The following is a 26,610-nucleotide window of genomic DNA, read 5'->3' as shown; positions in this document are numbered from 1 at the left end:
TATATATATATATATATATATATATATATATATATATATATATATACGCACGCTGTTGAGTTTAGATTTGTGAAAATTTACAAATATGCACTGTTCAAGTTTTGTCATTGTGTTGGAGAGAGTAAATGTCATGAATAAATTTGACATTAAACATAATACAAGTTGAAGTGTTGCATCATTTTCAGCCCCCTTTTTGGCATCGGCATTTTGTAGCAGGCCAAATTGACCAAGACCTTGTAGAATAATGTAGTATTTTAATTCCATAGCAGAGAATTGTAGTCTCTGTAAGTAGGTCTAGGGGGGAAAATTATCGGTATTGTTATCGGATATCGGCCAAAAATCCAATATTGTGCATCCCTCCATTATATGTAATTACCATTCAAGCAGCGACATGTAGTTTTGTTTTCTTCTCATGTGTTTACCTTTTAGTTTAAAGTTAGTCTCATCTTGCTTTCTGCCTTGGCGTTTCTAGCAGGAGTCACTTCCTGTGTCTAATCATACTTTGATATGCCATGGCACAAACCTCGTCTCACTCAGAAATGAACAAACAAGGGACCGGGGCGGTGGGGCAGTGGGTGGGGTGTGTGTCTCGAAGCGACCGGAGCTGTTGGTTTTTGTCTGCTCCGCAGCGATACATTTTCTGAACACCCACAGCTTTTTTTTTTTCTCACTGCCTGAGTTCACATTTGCCTCTGCATCCCTGCGAGGAAGAGAAGTTGGACACGACTCAGAGAAGAAGACGTGTGATTCCTGCCACTGCTCTTGCAGTGGGATTCAAGGCGTTCTTCTAATCTTAGCTGGAAGGATGAGGGAGTGAATGGGGAGAGAAGAAACGCTGTGACGATGGTTCTGATTACATTAGAGAGAGACTTGTGTTCATGATTTTCTTTCCCACGTTGCACTGAGTCTACATGAATCATTACTTGAGCCATCAAAGGTTTTATCGTTCTGGAACTCTGTTAAGCTGAACATGTTCTGGTCATATTTATTTTTTTCATTTTGCTCACATTTAGTTGTGTGAACGCTTATGAAGCATTCACACTATTGTGAGCCATTTTTCTTTCATACATTTTTCAGCATTGTTCTCGTTCCACAATGTTTGAGCTCTATCAACAAGTCATGTATCAAAACGTTCAGCTCTTTCAGGAGAAGGGTGCTGTGACTTTTGGTATTGGTGCAACTTTAGCTTTTTTAACATTTAGCCTTTTCTGACACTTTTTCCTCATAGGAAATGAATTGAGCTCATCCTTCATATGATGTGTTTACAACATTTTACTGCTCCTTTCACATTTTGTTCTGGTTCAGCTTCTTTCAGCTTCCTTGAGCAAATAGCAAAAAAAATAAAAAAATCCAGCTACTTTCAGCTGTTTTTTTCCCCCAGTTATTTTGTGCTCCTTTCTGCTTTATTCTGCTCACTACATTTTTTTTGTTAACTTTCTGCTAATTTCAGTTTATTACACTCCTTTCAGCTTATTTCTGAGTTTCAACTGTTTCTGCTGTTTTTATGCTAATTTGAGCTTTTTCAGCCAATTCTACATTTTTTGCACTCGTTTAAACTTATTTCAGACTAATTCAGCAAAAATGTGCTCTCTCCACTTCCATCCATCCATCCATCCATCCATTATCTTTACCCGCTTATTCCATTTTGGGTCACGGGGGTCGCTGGTGCCCATGTCCAGCAATCACTGTGCGAGGGGCGGGGTACACCCTGGACGGGTCGCAAGTCCATCACAGGACCACATAAAGACAAACGAGACAAACAACCATTCACTCTCTCACTCACACCTAGGGACAATTTAGAGTTACCAATCAGCCTAACATGCATGTTTTTGGTCTGTGGGAGGAAACCGGAGCACCCGGAGAAAACCCACGCATGCACAGAGAGAACATGCTCTCTCCACTTAATTCTGGTAATTTAAGCTTCTTTCTGCCCTTTTAGCTACTATTCTGCTGTTTTTTTATTTTAATTTTTTTACAAATTTCTGCGTTTTTCAGATAATATCCACTTTTGTGCTCATTTCTGCTTCTTTAAACGTAATTGGGCACAACTGTGCTCTCTCCACTTTCATCTGGTAATTTAAGCTTCTTGCCTTTTCATCTATTTTTTGCTGATTTCAGCCTTTTTAGCTAATTTACTATGGTTTGTGCTCATTTCTGCTTATTTAAACCACATTCAGCAAATATGTTCTTTCTGCTTTCTTCTGCTAACTTAGGCTTGTTCTTCCATTTCAGCTACATTTCAACATGTTTTTTTTTTTAGCTATTTTCAGCTGTTTTTCCAGCAAGTTCTACACTCACACTGCATTTTAGCAGGAAATGCAGTTTCTTTAGTTAAACCTTACTATTACAGCATAGTGTAGATCCTTGTATACTGTTTCTTTTTTTCTAGTTTATGTTTTTGCTATATTTTGGCGTAACTGGGACCTTGCTCACACAATTTTGTTTCACCTCATGTACAACATGTGATGCGAATGACTATAAAGAACCTTGAAAACTGATACCATTCAACTGTATTATTAGATTTCTGTTATGTCAGTTGGTGTTAAAGTGCAGAAGAGTTTAGTGGTCGGTGTTTACTATGTTTGATTTGAAAAGGATCGGGCTCTAATGTAGCACATGGCATGTAGCAAAGCACAATGTACCTCTCCAGCTTATTGGTCAGAGGATTTCAGTCTAATTTCTGAAACCAAATAGGGAAAAGCTGTCTTTATAAGTGCCTAGCTGCACTATTCTCATGCTGCATCCTGGTCCTTTCACACTTGGCTTGGTGGAGACAGACTAAAATGCTGTGATATGATTTTAGGTCTGCAGAGACTATAGAAATATATATGGAGTGCGCTGAGGGATGTTTCTCAAAGATAAGAGTGTTTTATTGTTGTCAGGTCTGTCTGTCACTGTTTTCCACGCCTCTGCTCTTGGATTGCCTCTGTTCAATCAGTTCGTGTTTTAGACCCGGAGCTATGAAGGTTTAAAAAAAAAAAGGAAGGTACCCATGGGTGGTGGCTTCACGTGTGCAGTCACATGAGACGGAAAGGGGAATTGACCTCCCTGGAGGTTTATTTGTTAGTTAGTTTGTTTTTGTCACTCATATTTCACCTATTGATTGTGTGGAGGCTGCATAAGCAAGGATTTTTTTTTAAACAAATGTTAAAGTTAGCGTGCAGAGCAGAGGTTAGGTGTATGTGTAGGGGTAAATTGGCAGCTCTCGCTTTGAGTAGGTGATTTCAGCGCTACTTTAAAGTGACCTTTTTATCCTACATAAATGCATTTTGATGTTGTTGTTTTTTCTATAGGCGCTGGTATGCTGCTGAATTTGAACATAACTCCCTCTTTCTGTTTTGCCAGATTTGATCCTGAAGGAGTGATGCCGCTGTGATGACCTCAGTTTCCTCCAGGGATTATTCTCCAGTCAGACAAGTTGGACAAGTTCTAGCCTGGATCCAGTTGACAGATTTACGTGATGGACAGGTGATGGAGTCGTCCATCATCTTCGTTCCCCACTGACTAGCCCCGCCAGCCTTTGCTCTCAGGCACAAGTGTGTACCGTCATTGCAAGGGCCCCCATTTTTTTGCCATGGTGACATAAGCGGTGCTGCAACATGAGGAAACGCCAACATCATCGTCTCGTTTTTCCTTCCTCGGTGGCTGCTGCAGCTGCTACGCTAATGCTGCTTAGCTTCACGAGAACAGTTAGTTTGTCGTGAGCGATTCCTGCTCCAGTTTTTTTTATTTTATTTTAGTAGTTTTTAAATTTATTTGTGGTTTTGTTTTTTTTAAATACACACACACAGAGAGAGACTGTCCACTTGGCGTGTTGCTGGGCCGGTGGGGCGGAGCGGTGTGGTGTGAGACGATGCTGGGATGTGTGTCACGCCTCCGCCGGCTGGTCCGCCTCCTTCCCCTGCAGACCTCCCTGCTCCTCCTCTTCATCTTCTGCACCGTCAGCGTCTTCATCTTCTCCTACTACCTCTATGGCGTTAAGCGGGAGCCCGAGCCGTCAGGAGGGGGCATGTCCGGGTCCGAGGGACTTCCCCCAGACTTGGATTACCCGAGGGTCATTCCGTCCCGGTTGTTACCCATACGAAGTGTCCCAGGGGCTAATGGGGTGGATCTCGGAGGGACCAGGACAGATCCTGTGGTTCTGGTGTTTGTGGAAAGCCAATATTCTCAACTGGGGCAGGAGATCGTGGCCATCTTGGAGTCGGGCCGCTTCAAGTATCGGACCGAGATCTCTCCTGGGAAGGGGGACATGCCTACACTGACGGACAAAGAGCGAGGGCGTTTTACGCTTGTGATTTACGAGAACATCCTCAAGTATGTGAACTTGGACGCCTGGAACCGAGAGCTGCTGGATAAATACTGCGTGGAGTACGGAGTGGGCATCATTGGCTTCTTCAAGGTTAGGACAACACAGCCCTCCCCATGTCTCCCTCCCTCCCCTCTCTCACACCTTCTGGCCTGTCCATCTGGCTCCACCATCTCTAAAGAGATGGGATTCACACAGTTGGCATGACCTGCCTGGTTTTATATCACATGGTTTTATATCACATAGTTTCTTTGCACTGACTTGTTTCTTTTCTGTTCTCTTTATGTCTGTTTTCTTCTTTTGTTCCTCAATCTGGCCTCCTTAAAACTCTTCTTCCCCAGTTTGTTAACTCCCTTTTGTGGGGGTTTTTCTGCTGTCTCTAGTTTTTCTAGGGGTTTTTTTTTTTGTCCTCCACTTCTTTCTCACTCGATATCTCTTATTCTGCCTCTCCTCTCTCACAGTTTTCCCTGGAGGCCTCAGTCTGCCTAAGGCCAGTTTTCAGGTCTTATGGTTTTAATCACCCTATCTGAGCTGCAGAGAGAATATAGAACGAGACGTGTAGGCATGGATGGTGCAGTGTATATGTTGGGTGGTGCAGATGAAGGTTAGTCTGGTGGGATTTACTGCCTGTTGGGAGAGAAGGAAAGATGTGCATCCCAATGGCCCAGTAACACCAGTCTGTGCTTTGGGGACTGTTTGAAACACAACATAATGGAGCGTCCTCACAAATCATTTCATTCGTTGGATTAATAGTAACGTCCAAGAGCTGAGTCAGCATAAACTGCCTGACAAGCTACAACTTTTCTAGAATTACTAGTCTGTTTTTGAACAGTAGTAAATTATCTTTGGGACACATAGGCCAGTTTATAATTAAATAGCTGTAAGGGTGTGCTTTAATACATTTGTTTCCTAAAATAAGTTTTTTTTTCTTCCCAACTGTCTAAAATTATGCTCATTATTGCTTCTTTACATTTTCTAATTCTTTTACAGAATAATTTTAAATGTATGCCGCAGAGGCGCATTCTCTTGACCTTCATGGTCTGAGAGATTCCAGCTATAAAACAAAGAGTGCAGTTTAATTTTCTCTTTATTTGACTTGCAGTACATTTTATGTAACACTAAAACACCCGAACACCTTCTGTATCTCGAGACGTCTTATTACCATTTTAAATCATTTGAAACAAAGTTTCTTTGTTTGTACTCAATGTAGGAAACAAGATCGCACTATTTTCTACTGCAGACTTCTTTTTATAATCAATCAAGATTTTTATGGTAGGATGTAATTTTATACAAAGAGCTTGAATGTATATTTCATGTGTGAGTAATAGACTTAATTATACATGAAAAATGTATTGGACCCTGTTTGTAGGAAATTAAAAATAACATGTTTTACAGTTTTTATCTGTGATACTGAAAGAAAAATAACATTAAAAGGAAACTGGTTGATTTTAGCAGTGATTAGCACATTTCCACTTTCTGTAGTGGGACTATCGCCAGTGTAAGAATCAAGCCAGTATTCAGTGACAACAGAAAAGCTGCACAGTTTGTTTTTTTTTATTAAATTTTCGCATATTTTTCCAGGGGTGTCCAATCCTGGTCTTCGAGGGCCTCTATCCTGCAAGTTTTACTTGTTTCCCTGCTCCAACACACCTGATTGTTCTGCAGAAGCCTGTTAATCGTTCCAAGTCATTCAAATCAGCTGTGTTGGTGCAGAGAAACATCTAAAACACGCAGGATGGTGGTCCTGGAGGGACCAGGGTTGGACACCCCAGCACTAATCGTCACATTATAAACATCAGTAAGTAAGACTACTGCACATTTAAGTTCATGCTCAACAATCCAGGTAAAAAAAATCCAACAAAGTTAAGTCAGGTCCTCTGGATGGTTTCTTTGTGTTGAAATGTTTCTTCTTTCATCCAAAGGACTTCATCAGCCTGAGGAACCACAACTAACTGTCCCATAAGCAGCACACTACATAGTGGGCCAAACAGGTTGATGGTGATAAAATGGTTTCTGGTGTCTGCCCTCTCCCCCGTCGTCTCCTCTGAGGCAGCCATAGTCAAAGTGGTTCAAAACATCAAAGTTCATGGTCAATAATCTAGGTAGAAAATCCAACAAAGTTCAGTCAGCTCATCTGGACTGATGAAGTCTTTTGGATGAAAGACGAAACGTTTCAACACAAAGAAACCGTCCAGAGGACCTGACTGAACTTTGTTGGACTAGGTCATCTGGACAGTTTCTTTTTTTGTGCTGAAACGTTTCGCCTTCGATCCAGAAGGCTTCATCAGTCAAGGAAACATACAACAAAACTGATTCTTCCCCCAACAGCTTTCTCCAAAGTGGAACAAACCAGTTCTGCTTGTGATAAGATGGTCTCTTTGGTATGCCCCTCCTTCATAGCCGGACGTCTTCCTTGTTGACAGTCTTGTCAAATTGGTTGAAAACAACAAAGTCCATGCTCAATAATCCAGGTATACAATCCAAGATTTTTCAGTCAGATCATCTTTCGCCTTCGATCGAAGGCGAAACGTTTCAGCTTAAAAAAAGAAACTGTCCAGATGACCTGACTGAAAAATCTTGGATTTATTACCTGGATTATTGAGCATGGACTTTGTTGTTTGTTGGACTACTACACATTTTTTATTCTTTTTGATGAGATCACCGGCAAACACAGTCAAAGTCAACAATGGAACAATGTTTTGTCTTTTTCTTGTTTGAACAGAGGCGCTTTAATGGCCCCAAAATTATAATTTTTGCCAACAGGTTCCAGATTTTTTCTAAAAAAAAAAACTTTCAACACCATCCTTGTATTTATTTTTTTTTAAAGACCCCCTTTTCATAAAACAAAACAATCTTGGGACAAAAAGGACCAGTTTCTGTTAATGCTAAAGAAAAAAGATCTACAGTAAACATCACATATGCATAAATAAGAAGTTTTACATAGGGATAGTTAAAAAACAACGTGTATAAATACAATGAGTCTGGTGAACAGCTTGAATATCTCCTCTTGCTGGATCCTTGGCCTGAAAAGTGTCCAACATGTCCACATGTTTGGACTGACACAACTTCCAGTCAACACGTTCCTGAACTATGCGTTGTTGTAGTTTGTTGTGACTCGAAGTAGAAGTTCCTGTTTGTCTTAGGCCCACACAGTTTCTGTTCTTTTTGCTTTTGCATTGCGTTACCACAGCGTTTTGGGTGGTTTTCTGCATTTCCGTTTGGATTAAGCTTTTTCTAAAAACTGTTGTATATTAACAGACATTTTTAGACTCAACAAAGGAATTGTTTTTGAAAAACAGCAATTATGTGTTTAAAAAAAAAAAAAGAAAGGTGTAAAACCGAGGTGGACTGTAAGAATCTCCGATGACTGGATTTGTTGGGGAAACTGCCGAGTCTTTACTGAACCCCAAGTCTCATAGCAGCAGGATGTTTTTGTTTTTTCACTCTAAACTTGTAGCGTAACAGATTGAGCAAAGCAGGTTGGAGCTCCCTCATGCCTTCACGTTTGAGTAGGCCCGACATTCCTTATTTCACACATGACGAGAGAAATCAGGAAATGATATGCAACAAATTTCAGTCTTATCAGTGTGCTGTGTAATGAATGTGTTGTCTGTTTGTGTTGAACAGGCCAATGAAAACAGTCTGCTCAGTGCCCAGCTCAAAGGCTTCCCCCTCTTTCTTCACTCCAACTTGGGTCTGAAGGACTGCACTGTCAACCCAAAGTCCCCACTTCTCTTCATCACCCGAGCCGGCCAGTCCCTGCCAGGTCCACTGCCCGGGGACGACTGGACCGTGTTCCAGTCTAACCACTCTACGTACGAGCCCGTGTTGATGGCCAAGACCCAATCGGCGGAGAGCGTTGCGTCGATAGGGCAGCACGCTGCAATGCTCCCATCGGTGGTGCAGGACCTGGGGCTGCATGACGGCATCCAAAGGGTCCTGTTTGGCAACAATTTGAACTTCTGGCTGCACAAGCTGGTGTTTGTAGACGCTGTGGCCTTTCTGACTGGGAAGAGGCTCTCTTTGTCCCTGGAGCGCTACATCCTCGTGGATATAGATGATATATTTGTGGGCAAGGAGGGCACCCGCATGAAGGTGCCCGATGTGAAGGTGAGTTTGAGCATGTTCCTGCACGTTTACAAAGGAAAGACTAGAATAGAACAAGACTGCTTCTCCGATCACTAATAAGAGCAAAAGGCCTCACGTGGCGCCGTTCTTCCAGTCGCGCAGAGACGTCTTCTCGCTGCGCTTTTTCCTTTTCAATGCGTTCGTCCCAGTAGTCTGCTCAAAGCTGACAGGCCGACCGCTCGCTCTGTCACAGAAACTCTACAGCGATGAATATTTTAGGGGCTCGGCGGCAGACAAAGAATGTTGAAAAGCTCCGTGCGTTCGTCCCCTCAGAGCAGAAAAGGCTCCCCTCGCGTGCGGAGGCAGAGAGGGTAAGAAAAAGTTCTGGTGGCGGCATCAAGGCCTCCTCAGCGCAACGGCAAGCTTTTAGGAACGGATCGCACCCTGACAAGACGGTGTGAGGGGGCGACGACGATGAGGACGGGTGGCGGCGTGCGAGCAGGGAGTCTCATCCAGCACTGAGATCAAATGAAACAAACACAGGAATCAGAGAGAAGCAGAATATCAAACGGAATGAAGGAGCGGAGCGAGGCAGCTGGGAGAGGGTGCTGGATGTTTACCAAGAGAAACGTGCTAAATTAAAGATATATGTGGGCCTCTGTGTTGACGCCGCCTCATTGAGGCCCGTGCGCAGCAGTATGAGCCCATCAGCGGTTGACTCGTTCTTCTTTCCTCCCACTGCTCCAGGCCCTGCAGGAGACGCAGAGGGAGCTGCGCACCTATGTGCCCAACTTCACCTTCAATCTGGGCTTCTCAGGGAAGTTCTTTCACGCTGGTAAGATGCAGTCCGTGAAAAAAAGAACACTTAAAAAAGGTTACACTTCTAAGATGTCAAAGTTAATTACTGCTCTTATCTTCTGCCGTGCCCCAACTGTTTCTCACCTTTTTCTTGAATTTGAACTTTGCTGACTTTCGTTTCCTCTCTTTTTTTCCCCTCACTGGTCCCATTTCTATCCTTCTCTTTCCAACTTTTTTTGTTTTTTTCCATTTTTATCTCTTTCAATTTCCTTCTTTCTTTCCCCCTGCCCACTTTGTTTCCGTCTTTCTTCAATCTGTCTCTTGCACACTCACCCTGGCGGTTTCAGGCTCTGATGAGGAGGACCTGGGAGACGACCTGCTGCTTTCCCACGTGAAGGATTTCTGGTGGTTTCCTCACATGTGGAGCCACATGCAGCCCCATTTATTCCACAACCAGTCCGTGCTGGCCGAGCAGATGTTGCTCAACAAGAAATTTGCCATGGTGAGTCATGGTGGGGACAAAGGTCCCATCACAGAGTTGACAGCGCTTTGATCTGAGCCATGTTGTTTATCTCCGTGCAGAACATTTCTGGCAGTTTCATTATTTAGTTTGGTTTATTTCCTAGTTTATACATAAAGCAAATATTCTGTTATCCCATTGTGTCCATTTTGGCCCTTGTTTTGCGCAAACAGCAACTAAACATGGAAAAAATTAGTTTTAACATTCATCCTGGTACACGTTGTTCAATTAATGGGCAGGTACACGAAGAACCAGCCAAGAACCAGCGAAGCTTCGGCTTCCTGTTTCAAAGTTGTGTTTAACAGCTCAGCATGCTGTTATGAGAGAAATGAAAGCCTACATTTACAGACTTGTAGTTTTATGTGAGGATGCAGCAGTGGTTGTGCACATTCCCTCAGGTGACCACGCTGTTACAGAATCGTGCTTTTAAGTGACTAACGCTGACGGCAGGAAAGGCGTTTTACGTGACATTTTGCTGCTTCCATCCGATGCTTGTGCGTTCCACACAGTCACCGTGTGTTTTGGCAGCCTGATATGACTCGTTATAAGGATGCAACATGCTGTTGTTGTCAGACATCTGTGACATTTTAAGGACTTGAGTGAGATTTTTCACTTTTACTGCGCAGTACCACAAACAATGGGCTCTCTGTCACTTTCACAGCGTGCCTGAACAAAGCCACGAGCAACGTTAACACTAATGTTAACATCCGTCCATTATCTTTACTAGGGGTGCAAATCTCTGTGTCTGGTGATTCGATTCAGATTTTTGGTGTCACGATTCGATTCAAAATCGTTTTTTTGATTCAGAAACGATTTTTCTATTGAAATGGTCACAAATTTAGTTTCAGTGATGAAACTGACGAGCTGAAAAGAATAAACGACATTGCAAACAAATAGAACATTTATTTAAAACAATAATTTTAGGTTCCTTACTGTATCATATCTTTTTGTATCATTTTATATTTATACCAAAAATAGGAACAAATAATATTGGAGTGCATAAAATTCTGTAACTTAAATTACCAGTATTAGGTTAGCTCAGCTGCCTGGATTTCTCTAAAAAAAATAATCTAGGAACAAATCATCCATCCATCAGCTTTACCCACTTCTTCCTTTTTGGGTTGGGGGGGACACTGGTGCCCATATCCAGCAGTTACTGTACAAAAGGTGGGGAGCACCCTGGACAGGTCTCCAATCCATCACAGGGACACGCCGCTAAAATTAACAAGATTTTTTTTTTTTAATAATATTTTCAAAGGGTCGTTCACATCTCTTGAAATGGGACCCTGTGGAAAGGTTTAGGAGCAATGAATATCTTACCTGTGGTAGATGGCTTCTATGTTTGAAAAACGAGTTTACTTCTGACCAGACTGGCGAGCTAACAGCTCGATCAATAAGTCAGAGATTAAAGTGAACTGCAGCCATCTTAAAATTACTATAGATTTTTAAATTGTAGTAACAGAACGCTGGTCCGTTTTGCATTACGTGACTATTTACGTGCAATTCAATGGTTAATAGTGAGTGTAAGTAGCAGCAGCTAGCTGTAGGACTTTGTGCAGCCTGGGCAGCTTCAGGCAGGAGTATCATATTTCTGCCTCCTCAGTTTGGAGAAATGGAGTTGATTTCTGGTCACACCGAAGAGCTAACAGTTAGCTTGAGAGAAAATAAAGCTAACATGGATTTCTGAGGTCATAAATTAATTAATAAAATTTTATTCTGATGCCAGTTTAATGCTTCAGTTATTCTATTTTCTCTCAAGCTAACTGTTAGCTCTTCAGTCTGACCAGAAATTAACTCCATTTCTCCAAACTGAGGTGGTTCCAAAAGCCATCTGCTGCAGGTAGGATATTAAATGCTCATAACCTTTCAACAGAACCCCACTTCAAACAACCAGAACTAGCCTGAAAACTGGTTCTGTTTGTGTTGTAGCAAAGTAAATGTGTATTTTTTTTGGTAAATTAAACGTAGGTTCAGCTTTAAGCCAGCTCCTCGTACTACAGTAAAGAAATAGAAGCTAGATAAATGTCGGTGCTGAGGAGTATGAGATTAGCAGACGGTTGACAGCAGCTTTCCGCGGTGCGTTTCCGCCTTCTATTACTCCCTCGCGAAAATAAAAAAGTAACATACTTCAAAACTTATAATTTGTAGAGGCATTTTAATGAAATGTTCCATCTGCTCTAATGGTGTTTCCACACAGTTTCTGCAGAAGCTTCACTGTTTTATTTTATTTCATCTTTGAGCTCGTCTCTTTATTGGCTTTTAATGCAAACCAGAAGCAACAAAAAATGCTTGTAGAGACATTAAGGAAGTCATATTGCACTTTTGTATAAATTCCTTATTTTGAGGGACGCTTACTAAAAGGTGTTTGTAACAAAAAGATCTACACGTATTTGCATACATATGGAAGTATCCTTTTACCTTTTGTCTGTTTTTGCCTCTGTTTGGTTTAAGTCCTCATAAAGTCTAGCTGACTGGTGGATAATAGCAACGTGCAGAACAGCTACTTATTCTGTGTGAAGCTGTATGAGCTACAAAGCAGAAATTATGTAAATGTCTTAAAGTTGTATCGAGTAGAAAACTAAAAGTCTAGTCTGCTAATGAGGTATTTCAGGTGTTTACGACGAAAAATAACGTCTTTTTCATGAAGTCTTTGGCCAGATTAAATTCGTTAAACAACACAAAGGGAGAAAAACAGCATAATGTGCCTTTTTAAGAAACTGGTACTTAAGAAATGACTGTATGGATGCTCCAAATGCTGCGCAGATGTAACTGCTGCCATCTTCTTCTTGTCTGTCCTGTCAGACGAGGACGTGCAGTTGTTCATCACATCGTCTTATGTTAGCTGTTATCATATGAAAGAGGGGCTGATTCTGTGGCTTCTACACAACCTTTAGAGCTCTGCGGGTAAATGTGACTGTTGCAGCCTTGATAAACATTGAGGCGTGCATCATTTAGATGAAACTGATCTGGATTGCTCGCGTCGTTGTTTTCTCTGCGAGCCTCTTGTGCTTGTTCAGGGGGTGCAGGTCCGGCTGAGGAGTGACGGGCTCCACGGCTGCTTTTAGACAAAATAAGGGGTTCTGATTTTAACACCCAGGGACCTGACAGACGGGGATGAATCATGCAGTATTTTGATGCTTTCTCACTCATTTTTCTTGCCCCCCTTTGTGTGTGTGTTTTCACCTCCAGGAGCATGGGATCCCCACTAACATGGGCTACGCGGTGGCTCCTCATCACTCGGGGGTTTACCCCGTACACATACAGCTGTACGACGCCTGGAAGAAGGTGTGGGGCATCAAGGTGACGAGCACCGAGGAGTACCCGCACCTAAAGCCCGCTCGCTTCAGGCGAGGCTTCATCCACAGCGGCATCAGTGTAAGCTTTCATTGTGTGAATGTTTATGAAGCATTCACTCTGTTGTGATCCATTTTTCTTCTGTACGTTGTTCAGCATCTTTCTCGTTCCACAATTTTTGTGCTATTTCAACAAGCCATAAATCAAAACGTTCAGCTCTTTCAGGACAATCCTATGACTTTTGGTATTGGTGCATCTTTAGCTTATTGAAATATTTAGCCTTTTCTGCCATTTTTTTCCTCATAGAAAATGAATTGAGCTCATTTTACATCCTTCAAATCTTTAGATCTGTTTATAATCTTTTACTGCTCCTTTCACATTTTGTTCTGGTTCAGCTTCTTTCAGCTTCCTGGTGCAAATTTAAACTTTTTTTTCTAGCTACTTTCAGCTAATTTCAGCCGTTTTCTGCTCCTTTCAGACTTTTTTTTTTTGTTGCAAGTTTCAGCTTTTTCTACTATTTCAGCTACTATTTAGCTGTTTATGCTAATTTAAGTCTTTTCAGCTAATACCAACTTTTTTGGCACTCATTTTAACTTTTTTCTGCCAAATTCAGCAAAAATGTGCTCTCTCCATCTCCTGGTAATTTAAGCTTCTTTATGCCTTTTCAGCTACTTTTCACCAGTTTTTTATTTTATTTCTTGTTGCTAATTTCAGCTTTTTTCAGATAATTTCCACTTTTTTGTGCTAATTTCTGCTTCTTTCAGCCTAATTGAGCAAACATGTTTTTTCTGCTTTCTTCTGCTAGTTTAAGCTTGTTCTACATATTCAGCTACCCTTTAAGCATTTTTTGCTAATCTCAGCTGTTTTCAGATAAACTCAAGTTTTTATGGTAATTTCTAATTCCCTAATTAACATCTTTCTGCGCATTTCTGCTTTTTTTTCTGCTAGCTTCAGCTTTTTCTGCTATTTCAACTACTATTTAGCTGTTTTATGCTAATCTTAGCTTTTTCAGCTAATTCCACATTTTTTAGCTAATTTCAGCTCTTTCTGTTTGTTTAAGCTTTCTTCCCTGCCTTTTCAGCAGGTTTTTTTGTTATTTTCAGCTTTTTTAGCTAATTTTCTAATTTTTTGCTCATTTCTGCCTGTTAATACTAATTCAGCAAATCTGTGTTCTTTCTTCTGTTAATTTAGGCCTGTTCTTCCATGTCAGCTACATGTCAGCATGTTTTTAGCTAATCTCAGCTGTTTTTCATCAAGTCCTTCAGCAATAAGTATACACACTACATTTTCACAGGAAATGCGATTTCTCTAGTTTCATTTATCTTTAGGCCGTAGCCTTGTTTTCTCTCTACCTTTAACCTGTTCCATCCACCTTCTCTGCTATTTTTTTTCTGTCTACATTTTTTCACCTTCTCTACCCAGCTCAACCTCCACTGGATTTTCTTCAGCTTGCTTTTAATTTGTCAGCCTACATATTACTTCATGCTGGATGTGCTTTTCTTTTGCCTGTTTCCTCTTGATGATGAGGGAGAATTTAATTTTACATCAAACAAAAAACCTTCTTGAAAGATTTCAAGAGTCTTTAAACGTTATACAAAATATACAGTTTAATGGTCTTTGGGCCACATTTACAGGAAATATTTGTGCTTGGACATCAGAAATTGACTAAACAATTTAGAGTGTATGAACTTGAGTTTAGACTTTTAAATGTAAAATGTTTAGGAACTCAATTTAAACAAAAAGTGGTCCCACTCATCTGTGCTGCAGGGTTGTTGTTGTTTCCAGTGGTTCCCAACCCTGCTCCTTGAGGAACACCATCCTGCATGCTTTAGTTGTTTCCCTGCTCCAACACACCTGATTCAGTGATTTAATTACTTCCTCTCATTCTGTGGAAGCCTATTAATCACGTGTTTATTAAAATCAGGTGTGTCTTAGCAGGAAACGACTAAAACATGCAAATGGTGTTCCTCAAGGACCAGAGTTGGGAACCCCTTTATTCCATCGACTATGAGATGATTATGTAGTCAAGGGAACCAGCACAAGACACCTGTCTGCGTTCTGCTGCCAAGCAGGCTTCAGCAGAAAAAAACAAAACAAAATAAAAACGGACACCCTGGCCTCGGCGAAGTAGGTGACTGCACAGAACCAATCACTGAAATGTCAACACGCAAAGAAACTTTATTCAGCTTCACGGCCGTCACTGCTTCTGAACAAAGCTTGTTTGGATCGATTCAGGAGGTTTAGAAAGATTACAAATAAAAACTCGTATCTGTTTCTCCTGCAGCTTGACCTTCAGCACAGATAAGCGGCGTCGCCTCGGTCCGGTCTCTTTGTAGTCCCGGCGTTCGGTCGGCGGGCCTGCGTGGTCTCAGTTCTCGTCTCGTCCTTGAGATACCGCGGGCTGAATGGACCTCGTTCACTGCTTACTGATGATTGATATTCAGCTCCCCAGACACTCCAAACTGTACATGCATTTCCATGAATTTCCATATAGACTCTGAGAAAAGAAGAGGTTTGCTTTGGCTAGATGAGCAGAATAATAATATTATTGTGAAGAAACAATGTGTGGGGGAACCGCCTGGAGGACTGACAGCTCCGCTCCGCTCTCAGCGGAGGGCGGACGTTCTGTTTGTCTGAGCATGTTCTGTGTGTGTCTTTTTGAGTTTTGTTGACTGAATGTGTGTGTGCTCTTCTTGCAGGTATTGCCCAGACAGACGTGTGGTCTCTTCACACACACCATCTTCTATAAAGACTACCCAGGCAGTCCAAATGAACTGGACAAGCTCATCAATGGGGGGGAACTCTTCCTCACAGTTCTGCTGAACCCTGTGAGTCACTTACTCCCCCCGCACAGCGCAGCTTTTGTCTTGCATACTTGGAGTCTCATTTAGCTAATGGCACAAATTGAAATTTAAACAAGGCGGGGGACAATGACTCGATGGTGAGTCACGCAGCGATGTGTGCGCCTCGCTTTCTCTTTTTGCATTAACCTAAAAGCTTCTTCTAATGGAGCCCAAATATAACGCTGCAGCTTTCTTGTATGTCAACAGAGTTTTGTTTGCTTTTACATAAAAGCTTACCTCTATTGTGATCTCTGCAGAGGCTGCAGATAACTGTTCCTATTACTGAATGGCTTTTCACAACAAAAGCTGTGGTAATGTTTGTTTCAGCTGTTTCATTGCATCTGATATTTCTCTGCAACCGACGTTTTATGTTTACAGTAGTCCCTCACTACTTCGCTATTCGTTTTTCGCAGACTCGCTCTATTGCGGTTTTTAAAAATAAGACTGGACATGATACACAATTGACTGATTGATGGATGAGCCGCATGACCGGCATGGAATTTTTGTTTAAAATGAATTATTTTCAATTATTTAGCACCTCCTGCACCTTTGTGCAGCCCATACTGGAAGATTAACTTCCTCCTGCAGCTGATCAACTGTTCACTGTGCAGAGCAGAGAAGTGGGCGTGGCCAAGAGAGTTTACAGATGGCTGAAAGCAGCGGAGGCACAGAGAGGGAAATCATGACATTCTGTGCTCTTTTAGAGCGTTTAGAGTTTAAAAACATTGTTTAGAATATTGCAAGAGCGCTGGAAGGGTTTAAAACACCTTTATATATATCTATCTATCTATAGATAGATAGATATAGATATAGATAGATAGATTGATAGATATTGATAGATATTGATAGAAATAGATAGATTGATAGATATAGATAGATTGATAGATAGATAGATTGATAGATATAGATAGATAGATATTGATAGATAGATATTGATAGATATTGATAGATAGATTGATAGATATTGATATTGATAGATTGATATTGATAGATTGATATTGATAGATATTGATAGATAGATATCTATCTATCTATATATAGAGATGGACAGATAGATGGATAGATAGATAGATAGATATCTATATCTATCTATCTATATATAGAGATGGATAGATAGATAGATAGATATCGTACTTGGTGGATTTTCACTTATCACGGGGCTTCAGGGTACGAATCCTCTGCAATAAGCGAGGGACTACTGTACCTCTAAATCAGTCATGTCAAACTGGTTCAAAACACCAAAGTCCATCCTCAATAATCCAGATAGTATAATCCTGATGAAGCCCTTCGGATGGAGGGCAAAATATCTCAGCACAAAAAAGAAACCGTCCAGATGACCTGACTGAACATTGTTGGATTTTATACCTGGATTATTGAGCATGGACTTTGGTGTTTTGAACCAGTTTGACATGACTGCTCTAAATGATCATTAGTTTATAGACTTTTAACTTGGTTGCCAGGGTAAAGAGGTAGAATAGTTACCATATTTTTCGGACTATAAGGTGCACATAATATCCTTTAATGTTCTCAAAAATTCACAGTGCACCTCATGTATTAATTCTGTTTGTGCTTACTGACCTCAAACTGATTTTATTTGGTTATTGTGATGAGTTGAATAAAGTTTGACTTATCTGACTGTTTTGTTTCGCTTAATGCGCCTTATATATGAAAACAGACCTGTTCATTGATATTGCGCCTTATAATCCGGTGCGCCCTATAGTCCAAAAAATACGGTATAAAAAGGAAAAAAATTTGAAGGTGCCTTTATTGAGGGAGGAATTATTGAGCAATCTACTTGTTTTCTTGATTTATTAGTCATTTTTTTGTGTCGAAAACTAGCTTAAAATTTATTTGGATATAAAAAGATAAACTCTCGCTTGAGTAGCTAGTCTCTTTCAGGGGTGTCACACTCCGTTACAAAAGGGGCCAAAATTAAAAACTCATTTCAAACCAAGAGTTAATTTCAGTCAGTACATGAACTCTAGTCAGATACTTGATGTATTTTCTTGGTTGCAGGTTCCTCAATAAGTTTCATTGGTTTTATTTGACGTTCTGATGCTTTTTCCATATCAGAATCAAAGATTACTGAAACAATTTAACAATTCTGTCTTGACTTCAACGTTGGTTTACCGTCATCAGAGGTTTCAATAAATAAAGCATGCTCCGTTTTTTTAAATAAATTGGGAAGTGGTAAGAATTTGCTTTTAAAGTAGAATAGTGAGGGCCAGATAAGATGTTAACAAGGGCCATATTTGGCCCTCGGACCTTGAGTTGGACACGTGGTCCAAACGGTTTAAGCTAATGTTCTAATCAAGAGTAAACACAAACTGTTCAATAAAATGTTTTTCCGCCAGTTCCCAAAGTTGACATTTCCTTTTGTGGCTTGTTGTTTTCTGCTCAGATCAGTATTTTTATGACCCATTTGTCCAACTACGGGAACGACCGCCTCGGCCTGTACACCTTCAAAAGCCTGGTGATGTTCGTGAAGTCGTGGACCAACCTGAAGATGCAGACCCTGCCTCCGATCCAGCTGGCCCAGAAATACTTCAGCCTGTTCCCCTCTGAGAGAGAGCCCCTCTGGCAGGTCAGGCTCAGAACCACAAGTTCTTCAAACAAACGTTGACTTTCTGTTTTCCTCAGAGCCTTTCCTTTTGCAAACTGTCACCTGTTGAAGCTTTGAGCTCACCTGTCCTCCCTCTTCCTCTGGTTGTTTACTTGTTTAGTAGAATATTTAGACAAACGCAGCCAGAACAGAAGTTTATTTCTGTATTTCATTTGTGGGGTGGACTTGCAGGATCCTTGTGAGGACAAAAGACACAAGGACATCTGGTCCAAAGAGAAAACGTGTGACCGCTTCCCCAAGCTGCTGGTTATTGGGCCTCAGAAGACAGGTAAGATGGCGCTTTGCCTCCCCATGCTGGACAGAGCCAGAAATGATCAGATGGGGGTATTGATAATTTAAAGCAGAAGTTGTGCCATAAATCCTGCACTACAATAAACACTTGAATGTTTCTGTCTGCACCTGACCTGTTTTAGACCTTAATTGCTGGTATTTTTATATTCTCTGTTGTTTTTTTATATATCTTGTGTGATTCGTTGTGTGTGTTCATTTGAAACTGAAACTCTGGCACAACAATTTCCTGCAGGTTCAATAAAGTTCTATCTTATCTTATAAATGATGTTGAACTGATTTATTTTTAAAATCCGAGTTGAATAATTTTTTTTTTTTTTACCATTAACTGTTTTCTTTTCTGCCTGTTTTTGTTTTTAAAATTGCCCTAAAACTCACTTAGGTTTATTCTTCTTCTCTTTGTCTTGCTGATCATCACGACCCATGTTCTCAGGAACAACAGCGCTCTTCTTGTTCCTTGGGATGCACCCTGACCTGACCAGCAACTACCCCAGCAAGGAGACGTTTGAGGAGATCCAGTTCTTCAACGGACACAACTATCATCGAGGCATTGACTGGTAGGCCACTTTAGACTCACATTTTTCTTAAACCCTGAAATTATTTAGTTCTACAAGCAAGTCAAGGAACCATATTATTGAGGTATCTGTGGTTTAAATTTATTTAAAGTTGCACCAAAGCAGAGCTTCATGTGCTACAACCAAGAAGTTCTGCCACACAAATTTGACTTTGCAATCAAGATTGTGTTGTTGTTTGTGTGCAGAGAACCAGGCTGTTGTGAAACTGGGCTTTAACCCACACTGGGAACAGAAAAGCGTTCTGCATTGATTAAGTGAACCTGATGAGCTCTGGCTGCATAAACATTTGTTGTGCGTGTTTGTTGTGTGTCAGGTATATGGACTACTTCCCTCTGCCCTCCAACACCAGTTCAGACTACTACTTTGAGAAGAGTGCCAACTACTTTGACTCTGAGGTGGCTGCTCAGAGGGCGGCAGCTCTCCTCCCCAAAGCGAAGATCATCACCATCCTCATCAACCCGGCGGACAGAGCGTACTCGTGGTACCAGGTCTGTCCGAGCAGCGGGGCTGCAACTTTTAAACCGGAGTAGGTGCAGATTTATTTTACGATTCTTTTTATTTTATTCGTCCACAGCACCAAAGGGCCCACGATGACCCAGTGGCTCTCAAATACTCCTTCCATGAAGTCATCGCTGCAGGCCGCGATGCTCCCGTCAAACTACGGATCCTTCAGAATCGGTGTCTGGTCCCAGGATGGTACGCCATCCACCTTGACCGCTGGCTCAATCTCTACCACTCCAGTCAGGTAAACGTCTTCATGCGTGCAGTCATAAAATATAACTTATCTTAATGGATTCACTAAAGTTGCTGTAACTCTGTTCTCTGATCCGAGTGGGAAAATAAATAAAACTCTGTCCTCTAAAGGGACAGATTAAGATTCAAGGCAGGAGTTGGTAGTTAGAGAGGCTCATTCTTTCCTTTGTGTTCGTCACCAAGAGGATTTTAAATCCTGATGACCTTGGCGGATGAGATCTGCTCTTTTAGGAGCGCACACAAGGCTGCGCAAGTGAGCGATGATTAGGTGTGAGTCAAGTGTCACTAAGCTTCTTCTTTTCTTAAGCAAGTGTTTAGATTTAGAAAGGCTGTAGTGTTATTTCTCCAATTAAGTATACCCATCATTTCTATTTGAATTCCATCGCAGCATCTGTGTGCTCACTTTGTTTTATCCTCTTCGTTCCTTCTCCTCCACACACGTTTGTTACTTTTCTTTCACAGCTTGGATAATGAAGCGTTGAAAAGTTTGGATATAAAATGATTATAAACAGTCACAGGAAGATTGACATTTTAAAGCTTGTAGAGCAGAAATAATCCATATTGTAATGGTGGGAGGTATCAGCTACTTGTTATTTTAATCTCTAGTGGGTTTTATTGATTCTCATTCACCAGCGCTCAGTTTCCAGGAAATTTCTGTCAGCAGTTTTCACGGATTAACGATGATGGATGTAAAGTTTGTGGCTCTTTGATTTTGCTTCCTAATGAGCCGGTGCAATAAACTGACAGTCTATAAACATTTATAGACTAAACTTACTCTTTTGCTTTGTTTCCAAAAGTACTTTTGCGTCTAACATTCGATACTTGACTGAAGAGTTGTTCCTTTATAGCAAGAAACAGCGAAGCTGTAGCATAAGAATAAAAGGAGAATAAAAAATGATGTTTTTAATTGACAGAATATATCTGTTTATAGTTATGAGTACAAACAGAATTTATGTTACAGACGTTTGTTTTTTCATACACAGCTGTCCTGTTCTGATGTCTGGCTTTGTGTCTTGACCCAGGTGTTGGTTTTGGACGGACAAATGCTGAAAAGTGAGCCCGCCTCAGTCATGGATAAAATTCAGAAGTTTCTTGGCCTCCCAAACGTCATCAACTACCACAAGATCTTAGCGTAAGCATCCCCGTCACACAACGTAGTTTTACTTTGAACTGACAAGTTTAAAAACTGAAGCAAAAATCCACAAAGTAGGAAAAGTATTACAAGTAGTAGTTTATTTTAGTATTTATATATACATATATTAAGGCGTTTTAAACTCTTCCCACACTCTTGCAACATTCTAAACAATGTTTCTAAACTCTAAAAGAGCACAGAATGTCAGGATTTCAGCTCTCTGCCTCCTCTGCTCTTTGCCACCTGCAAGCGCTCTTGGCCACGCCCTCTTCTCCGCTCTGCACAGAGAACAGCTGATCAGCTGCAGCAGAAAATTTATCCTGCAGTATAGGCTGCAGAAAGGTGCAGGAGGTGCTAGATAATTTAAAATAATTTATTTTAAATAAAAATTCCATGCCGATCGTGTGTCTCATCCATCATTCAGCAAATTGTGTGTCGTGTCCAATCTTATTTTGAAAAACCGCGATAGAGCGAGGCTGCGATCAACGAACCGCGAAGTAGCGAGGGCTACATCGTCTACATCGTTTTTTTGTTTGTTTTTGTGTGAATGCATAGCAACTTATAAAAGTTTTTTTTATTTTTTTTATTTTTATTGTCCCTGTCATGGAGCAAGAAAGGGGAATTTGAAATGCCCTCCGTCTGCCCGTGAATGTTGTGAAGGCGATAACTTGGAAAAATAAATGAGTTACTGACTTCCATTTTGATGTGGCTGCATCGAGACGTAAGAAAGGTTCCTATCGAAAATTGGGTGCCACGTCAAAATCCAAGATGGCCACCATACATGTAAAGTGGCTGCCCCGTCACTTGAATAAACTAGCCTTTCTCATTTTAAAAATAATTATAAGTAAAGTTTCCTCTGATTTGGGTGACTGGTTGGGTGGCCCAAGATTAATCCAAGTTGACCAAGGCCACCATTGGCCACCCCCTGGCACTGCACTTGGTGGTGGATAAAATAGCTCCCTCTGCTCGCTGGATCCATCACTCTGCGCCGCCTCAAACAAGAGAACCTGCCTCTGTCCTTCTACACAATGGTGCATCAAAAACATTCAGGTTGACTTGAATTCCCTGTTCAGTTCCAGTCCAGAAAAACATCTACCAAAAATAACAAACTACAAACATTAACTATTTAAATCCACTCGCCCTGAGCCTGGTTCTGCTGGAGGTTTCTTCCTATTAAAAGGGAGTTTTTCTTTTCCACTGTCGCCTTTGTGCTTGCTCAGAATGGGAAACTGAGATGAAGTGAAGATTCAACACAATCTGCTGCTTCCTTAGAGAATTTTTACTAATGGGATTATAATTCATTTTTTTTATTATTATTATTGTTATTATAATGTATGTGAATGTTTCTGTTCAGTGCCCTGAGACAACTTCTGTTGTGACTCTGTGCTATATAAATCAACTGAATTGAATTGAAATTAAATCCTTCAGCGATGGGACATCAGCTTGTTTACCATCATAATGTAATGTTTCTAACTGGGATTTTTATATTTTTCACTGGTCCAATGGATCAACATGGAGGAGGATTCATGCATTCTGGCTGTAAAGCTGAGCTCACCTTTGACCAGTTTCCACTTTATAATCCTTTCAAAATAATTGTCAGGAGAGGGAGTGTGTTGGCAATGTGTTGGAAAAATGTAACATTAGGAAACAACGTGACTCCTCACTAATAAGTGCCAATTATTGGGGGGGGGGGGGGGGGATGGTCGTATTTTATTTTTATTTGTCCATTTAATTAGAGTTTTAATATTAAAAAATCCCTGTCTTACTGACCTCAGTCACTGACTGTTAGCCACATGCATCGATTTGCTCACATCTTCCTGTGTCGATTGAACAAGCAAATTGTTGGGCACTGTATCTTTTTAGGAAACATTTTAACATGGGATTTAGTGAAGTGAAAGATTGATTCATTGATCGTCAGATTAAAATTAATTTGTATTTTGTCTTTTTTTTTTTGGTTATATATGACAGCAAGCAGTTTATATTTACAGCATCTGTGGTTCCTCTTCCATGGAATTGGCCGTTTTCTCAGTTTCTACCGAAGCCCAGATGGACACACCAAACACAGACCCACTGTAGTGTTTCCTAAACCTTTGTAAGAGAAGTGTCTGGCTTGAGGCGTTTCATTTTGTTGCTTCTTGCAGATTTGCTGTCGGGTGTCACTAAATACACCCGACCATTGATCCCTGAGTGGTGAGGAAAAATAGTTTTGAGACAAACTGAGAAACGGTTTCTTCTTTCAGCCGATCAGTGAAAATACAGACACGAAAAAGGAGAAGACAAAAGGGAACATTTGTTCATAGTAATTTTAGAAGTAGCTTCCTAATTTAGTGTTTCTGTCATTAAAAAAATATATTTTTTTTTCTAACATGCAGGTTTGACCCCAAGAAGGGCTTCTGGTGTCAGCTGCTGGAGGGAGGGAAGACCAAGTGTTTGGGAAAGAGTAAAGGACGCAGGTACCCTGATATGGTCCCTGAGGTATGACTTAAAATACTTATTAATGTTTTAATTAGCTTAGAGTTTGTTTACTACATCTAGATTCATGTGAACCGGTTGTCTCTTTCAGTCCCAGGAGTTCCTCAGGGAGTACTACAGGGATCACAACATTGAGCTGTCCAAGCTGCTCTACAGGATCGGTCAGCCGTTACCCAGCTGGCTCAGAGAGGAGCTGATCCACACCAGGTAGCAGCACCTTGGCAGAGGAAGACCACAGCTCCTCACACTGAACCACCGCTCCACCCTGCAGGGCTCTCCGACCACATAGCCTGAAACGGTGAAGATCTCCGGGTGTTTTTGACAAACTGGAGTGTACAGAGATCCGAAGATGGGAGACCCAAATAGGAACTCGAAACGCAACCGCGATCTTCCAAAACGGGCCGAGCCAGGAACACGTCATCCGAAACATTTCAGTTGTTGAGACTCGGTGACGCACACGAGGGAGCCTTCAGTGTTTGATGATCGCCTCGTTCTCCATCATCAAACTTTCATCATCACATGAACTCAGCGTGGGATATCCAGGAGACGGAGGATGAAAACGATGTGATGAAAACATAATCACGTGTCCACACCTGTGAGCGTGTGGCGCTTGTTTTTTTGTTTTTTTTTAAGAACACGTCAACAAGTAACTTGATGAAAGGCAGCGTACTGACCAGGAACTTTGATCCAAGCTACTTGTGATGAAGGCGTTTGTATGAGAGTGAAGCAGGGCGTGTGGAGTCTCGACTCTGGCTGCATCTTGTAGCCTTACTTGATAGGCCTTGGTAGAATCTAGTTATTACATTTACAAGTGCCAGGACAGAATCTTCATTCAACTATCACCACATGGACTTTTGAGGGTTCTTCTTTTTAACTTTCCGTTTAGTTTTCTTTGTTCTGATTTAACATTTTTTTAAGCTTGATGGAAATGCATAGAATGTACCAAACCTAAACATGTTCACTGTTTTCACACGCATAGAAGAAGAAGGAAAAAAAAAAGCAGGGCGTGCAGTTCGGTCTTTTTTAACTGTTTTTGTCCGTTTCGTGAATGGGCTACAGGAAGGACGGGAAGAAGAGATGCTGGAAGCACAAAGACACTCACGGGAGCGTCGCCTCTGAACGTCCAGATAAACAGAAAGCACACTAACTAACTGGGTCCTGCTACGATCTGTGAAGAGAATCATAAGCTAGCTACTGCACGTTTGTTCAGCACTCTGGTCCTGCAGATTCAGATCAGTGTACAGAAGAAGAAAGTGCATTTCAAAAAGTTTTTTTTTTTTTTGTCAAAACTGTATATTTTTGTTTATAGTTGTTTTTTTTTTTTTTTTATTCTATTTTAATTTACTAGACAAGTTTTAAATTGGGGGGGATTAAAGGAAAGTTGCCAGAATAACTTTACAGAAACATGCAGATGGTTGGTGTGTCGGTCACGTTACCATCACATCTGGATGTCAAGCATCGGTAACAAAAAAAGCTGCTCTAACTGCAATAGTTTGTACATTGTTCTGATGTAACGATGCACACAGGTCGTCATTTCCTGACTTTGTAATGTACATAATGCGAAACCCTGAGTAGACCTAAATTATTGAATGTGTTTGGGTTTGCGCTCCATCCGCCTGTTCTATCGTGACACATCAGCGCTGCACCGGGGGCAGTTTGGACTCTTTATCAGTCAAACGTGTCGCTAAGTGTTTCCTCTCACTGCCAACTGTTGTACAAAAAGAAAAAGTGCAGAATTTCTCCATATAAAGTATTAACACATAACAGCAACGATGGTACTAATCTCCAGGACTGTATGATAAAGATTTGTAATTGTTGTCAATAATTTTTACAGTGTAACTAATATTGTCGGTGCTTTTTAATTTGCAAATAAAACACCACTGTATTTTTCAGTAGCTGGCTCTCTTTCACCTTTTTCTTATCAACTGTTAAGTGACGATCAGGAAATATATGGAGAATTATGTAGTTGTTTTAAAACAATAAGTTTACTTAAGTCTAAACTCTTAAACTGTAGTTTAAGGGTGTTCTCGTCCAGATTTGAGAACGGGCCTAAAAGTTGCATTTTAAGCACAAGTTCAAATATTTATTTAAGCAGGAAAATCCCACTGAAATCACAGTTTTCTGAGCTGGGCCTGAAGGCAGCCTGAACATGCATGTTTTTTTTTTTTTTTCTTTTGCCTGAGGGAGAAAACCCAAGAACACCACAGAAATACCCCAGGCCCAACTCGGGACTTGAACCTAGGACGTTGTTGCTGTGAGGCAACAGTGCTAACCACTAATTCACTGTGCTTCCAACTTTCATGTTCTGTGGCAACTTTATAACCATTATCTTGTCTCAAAGTTCATGCTCAATAATCCAGGTAAAGAATCCGACGTTCAGTCAGGTCATCTGGATGGTTGTTTTTTTTTATTGTTGATGTTTCATCCAAAGGACTTCATCAGTCTGAGGAGCCACAACAAACTCAGTCCCACAAGCAGCACACTCGCATAGTGGACCAACCAGTTTGCTGGTGATAAGATGGTTTCTGGGGCCCGCCCTCTCCCCTGTTGACTCCATCGTTTTTATTTACATTCAGCATCTAAAATCTGAATCAAATATTGAAATTAGCTTTTCAGTTCTAGAGCTACGCCGCTCGGGAGGCTGCATGTTGGAGTAGCTCTGTTACATTCAAAGTTATTACTTTTGAAAACTTTAATTCCTCTTTTTTTTCCTGGATGTAAATTGCTTTTTTTCGATTGTTTCCTCTGGTGTCAGATGATGTGCAGATGGAAGGATTTTTACTGAAACTTTTTTACTTTTGAACATTTATGATGCGTAACCATGGCAACAAGGTGTTTTTTAACAACCAGGAGCAGCTGATTAACATCTCAAAAGTGCATTTACTTCAGCTACAGCTCCAAATCCCAAATTGGTTGAAAAGGAGGTGCCGTGGACGAA

The 26,610-nt window shown here is 41.0% G+C and overlaps 1 protein-coding gene across 1 annotated transcript in view; it reads left to right on the top strand.

The window, feature by feature from the left end:
- ndst1a (N-deacetylase/N-sulfotransferase (heparan glucosaminyl) 1a) overlaps positions 1-25,459 on the top strand; it is a 63,047-nt gene extending 37,588 nt beyond the window's left edge. The window contains exons 2-15 of the mRNA XM_037675310.1: positions 3,346-4,399; positions 7,934-8,416; positions 9,122-9,209; positions 9,520-9,674; positions 12,882-13,067; positions 15,686-15,814; positions 18,231-18,413; positions 18,624-18,720; positions 19,174-19,297; positions 19,629-19,803; positions 19,890-20,060; positions 21,091-21,200; positions 23,573-23,675; positions 23,764-25,459. Of these exons, the coding sequence (XP_037531238.1) occupies positions 3,854-4,399; positions 7,934-8,416; positions 9,122-9,209; positions 9,520-9,674; positions 12,882-13,067; positions 15,686-15,814; positions 18,231-18,413; positions 18,624-18,720; positions 19,174-19,297; positions 19,629-19,803; positions 19,890-20,060; positions 21,091-21,200; positions 23,573-23,675; positions 23,764-23,883 (2,670 nt within the window). The 5' untranslated portion in view covers positions 3,346-3,853 and the 3' untranslated portion in view covers positions 23,884-25,459. The remainder of the gene's footprint in view (positions 1-3,345; positions 4,400-7,933; positions 8,417-9,121; positions 9,210-9,519; positions 9,675-12,881; positions 13,068-15,685; positions 15,815-18,230; positions 18,414-18,623; positions 18,721-19,173; positions 19,298-19,628; positions 19,804-19,889; positions 20,061-21,090; positions 21,201-23,572; positions 23,676-23,763) is intronic.
- The last annotated feature ends 1,151 nt before the right edge of the window (positions 25,460-26,610 follow it).

This window comes from Nematolebias whitei, chromosome 4 (genome assembly GCF_014905685.2).
Source record: "Nematolebias whitei isolate Nwh7 chromosome 4, NemWhi1, whole genome shotgun sequence".
In the NCBI taxonomy this organism is placed as follows: Eukaryota; Metazoa; Chordata; class Actinopteri; order Cyprinodontiformes; family Rivulidae; genus Nematolebias; species Nematolebias whitei.
Note: the sequence above shows the minus strand (reverse complement) of the source record. Positions and strands in the feature narration are given on the sequence as shown.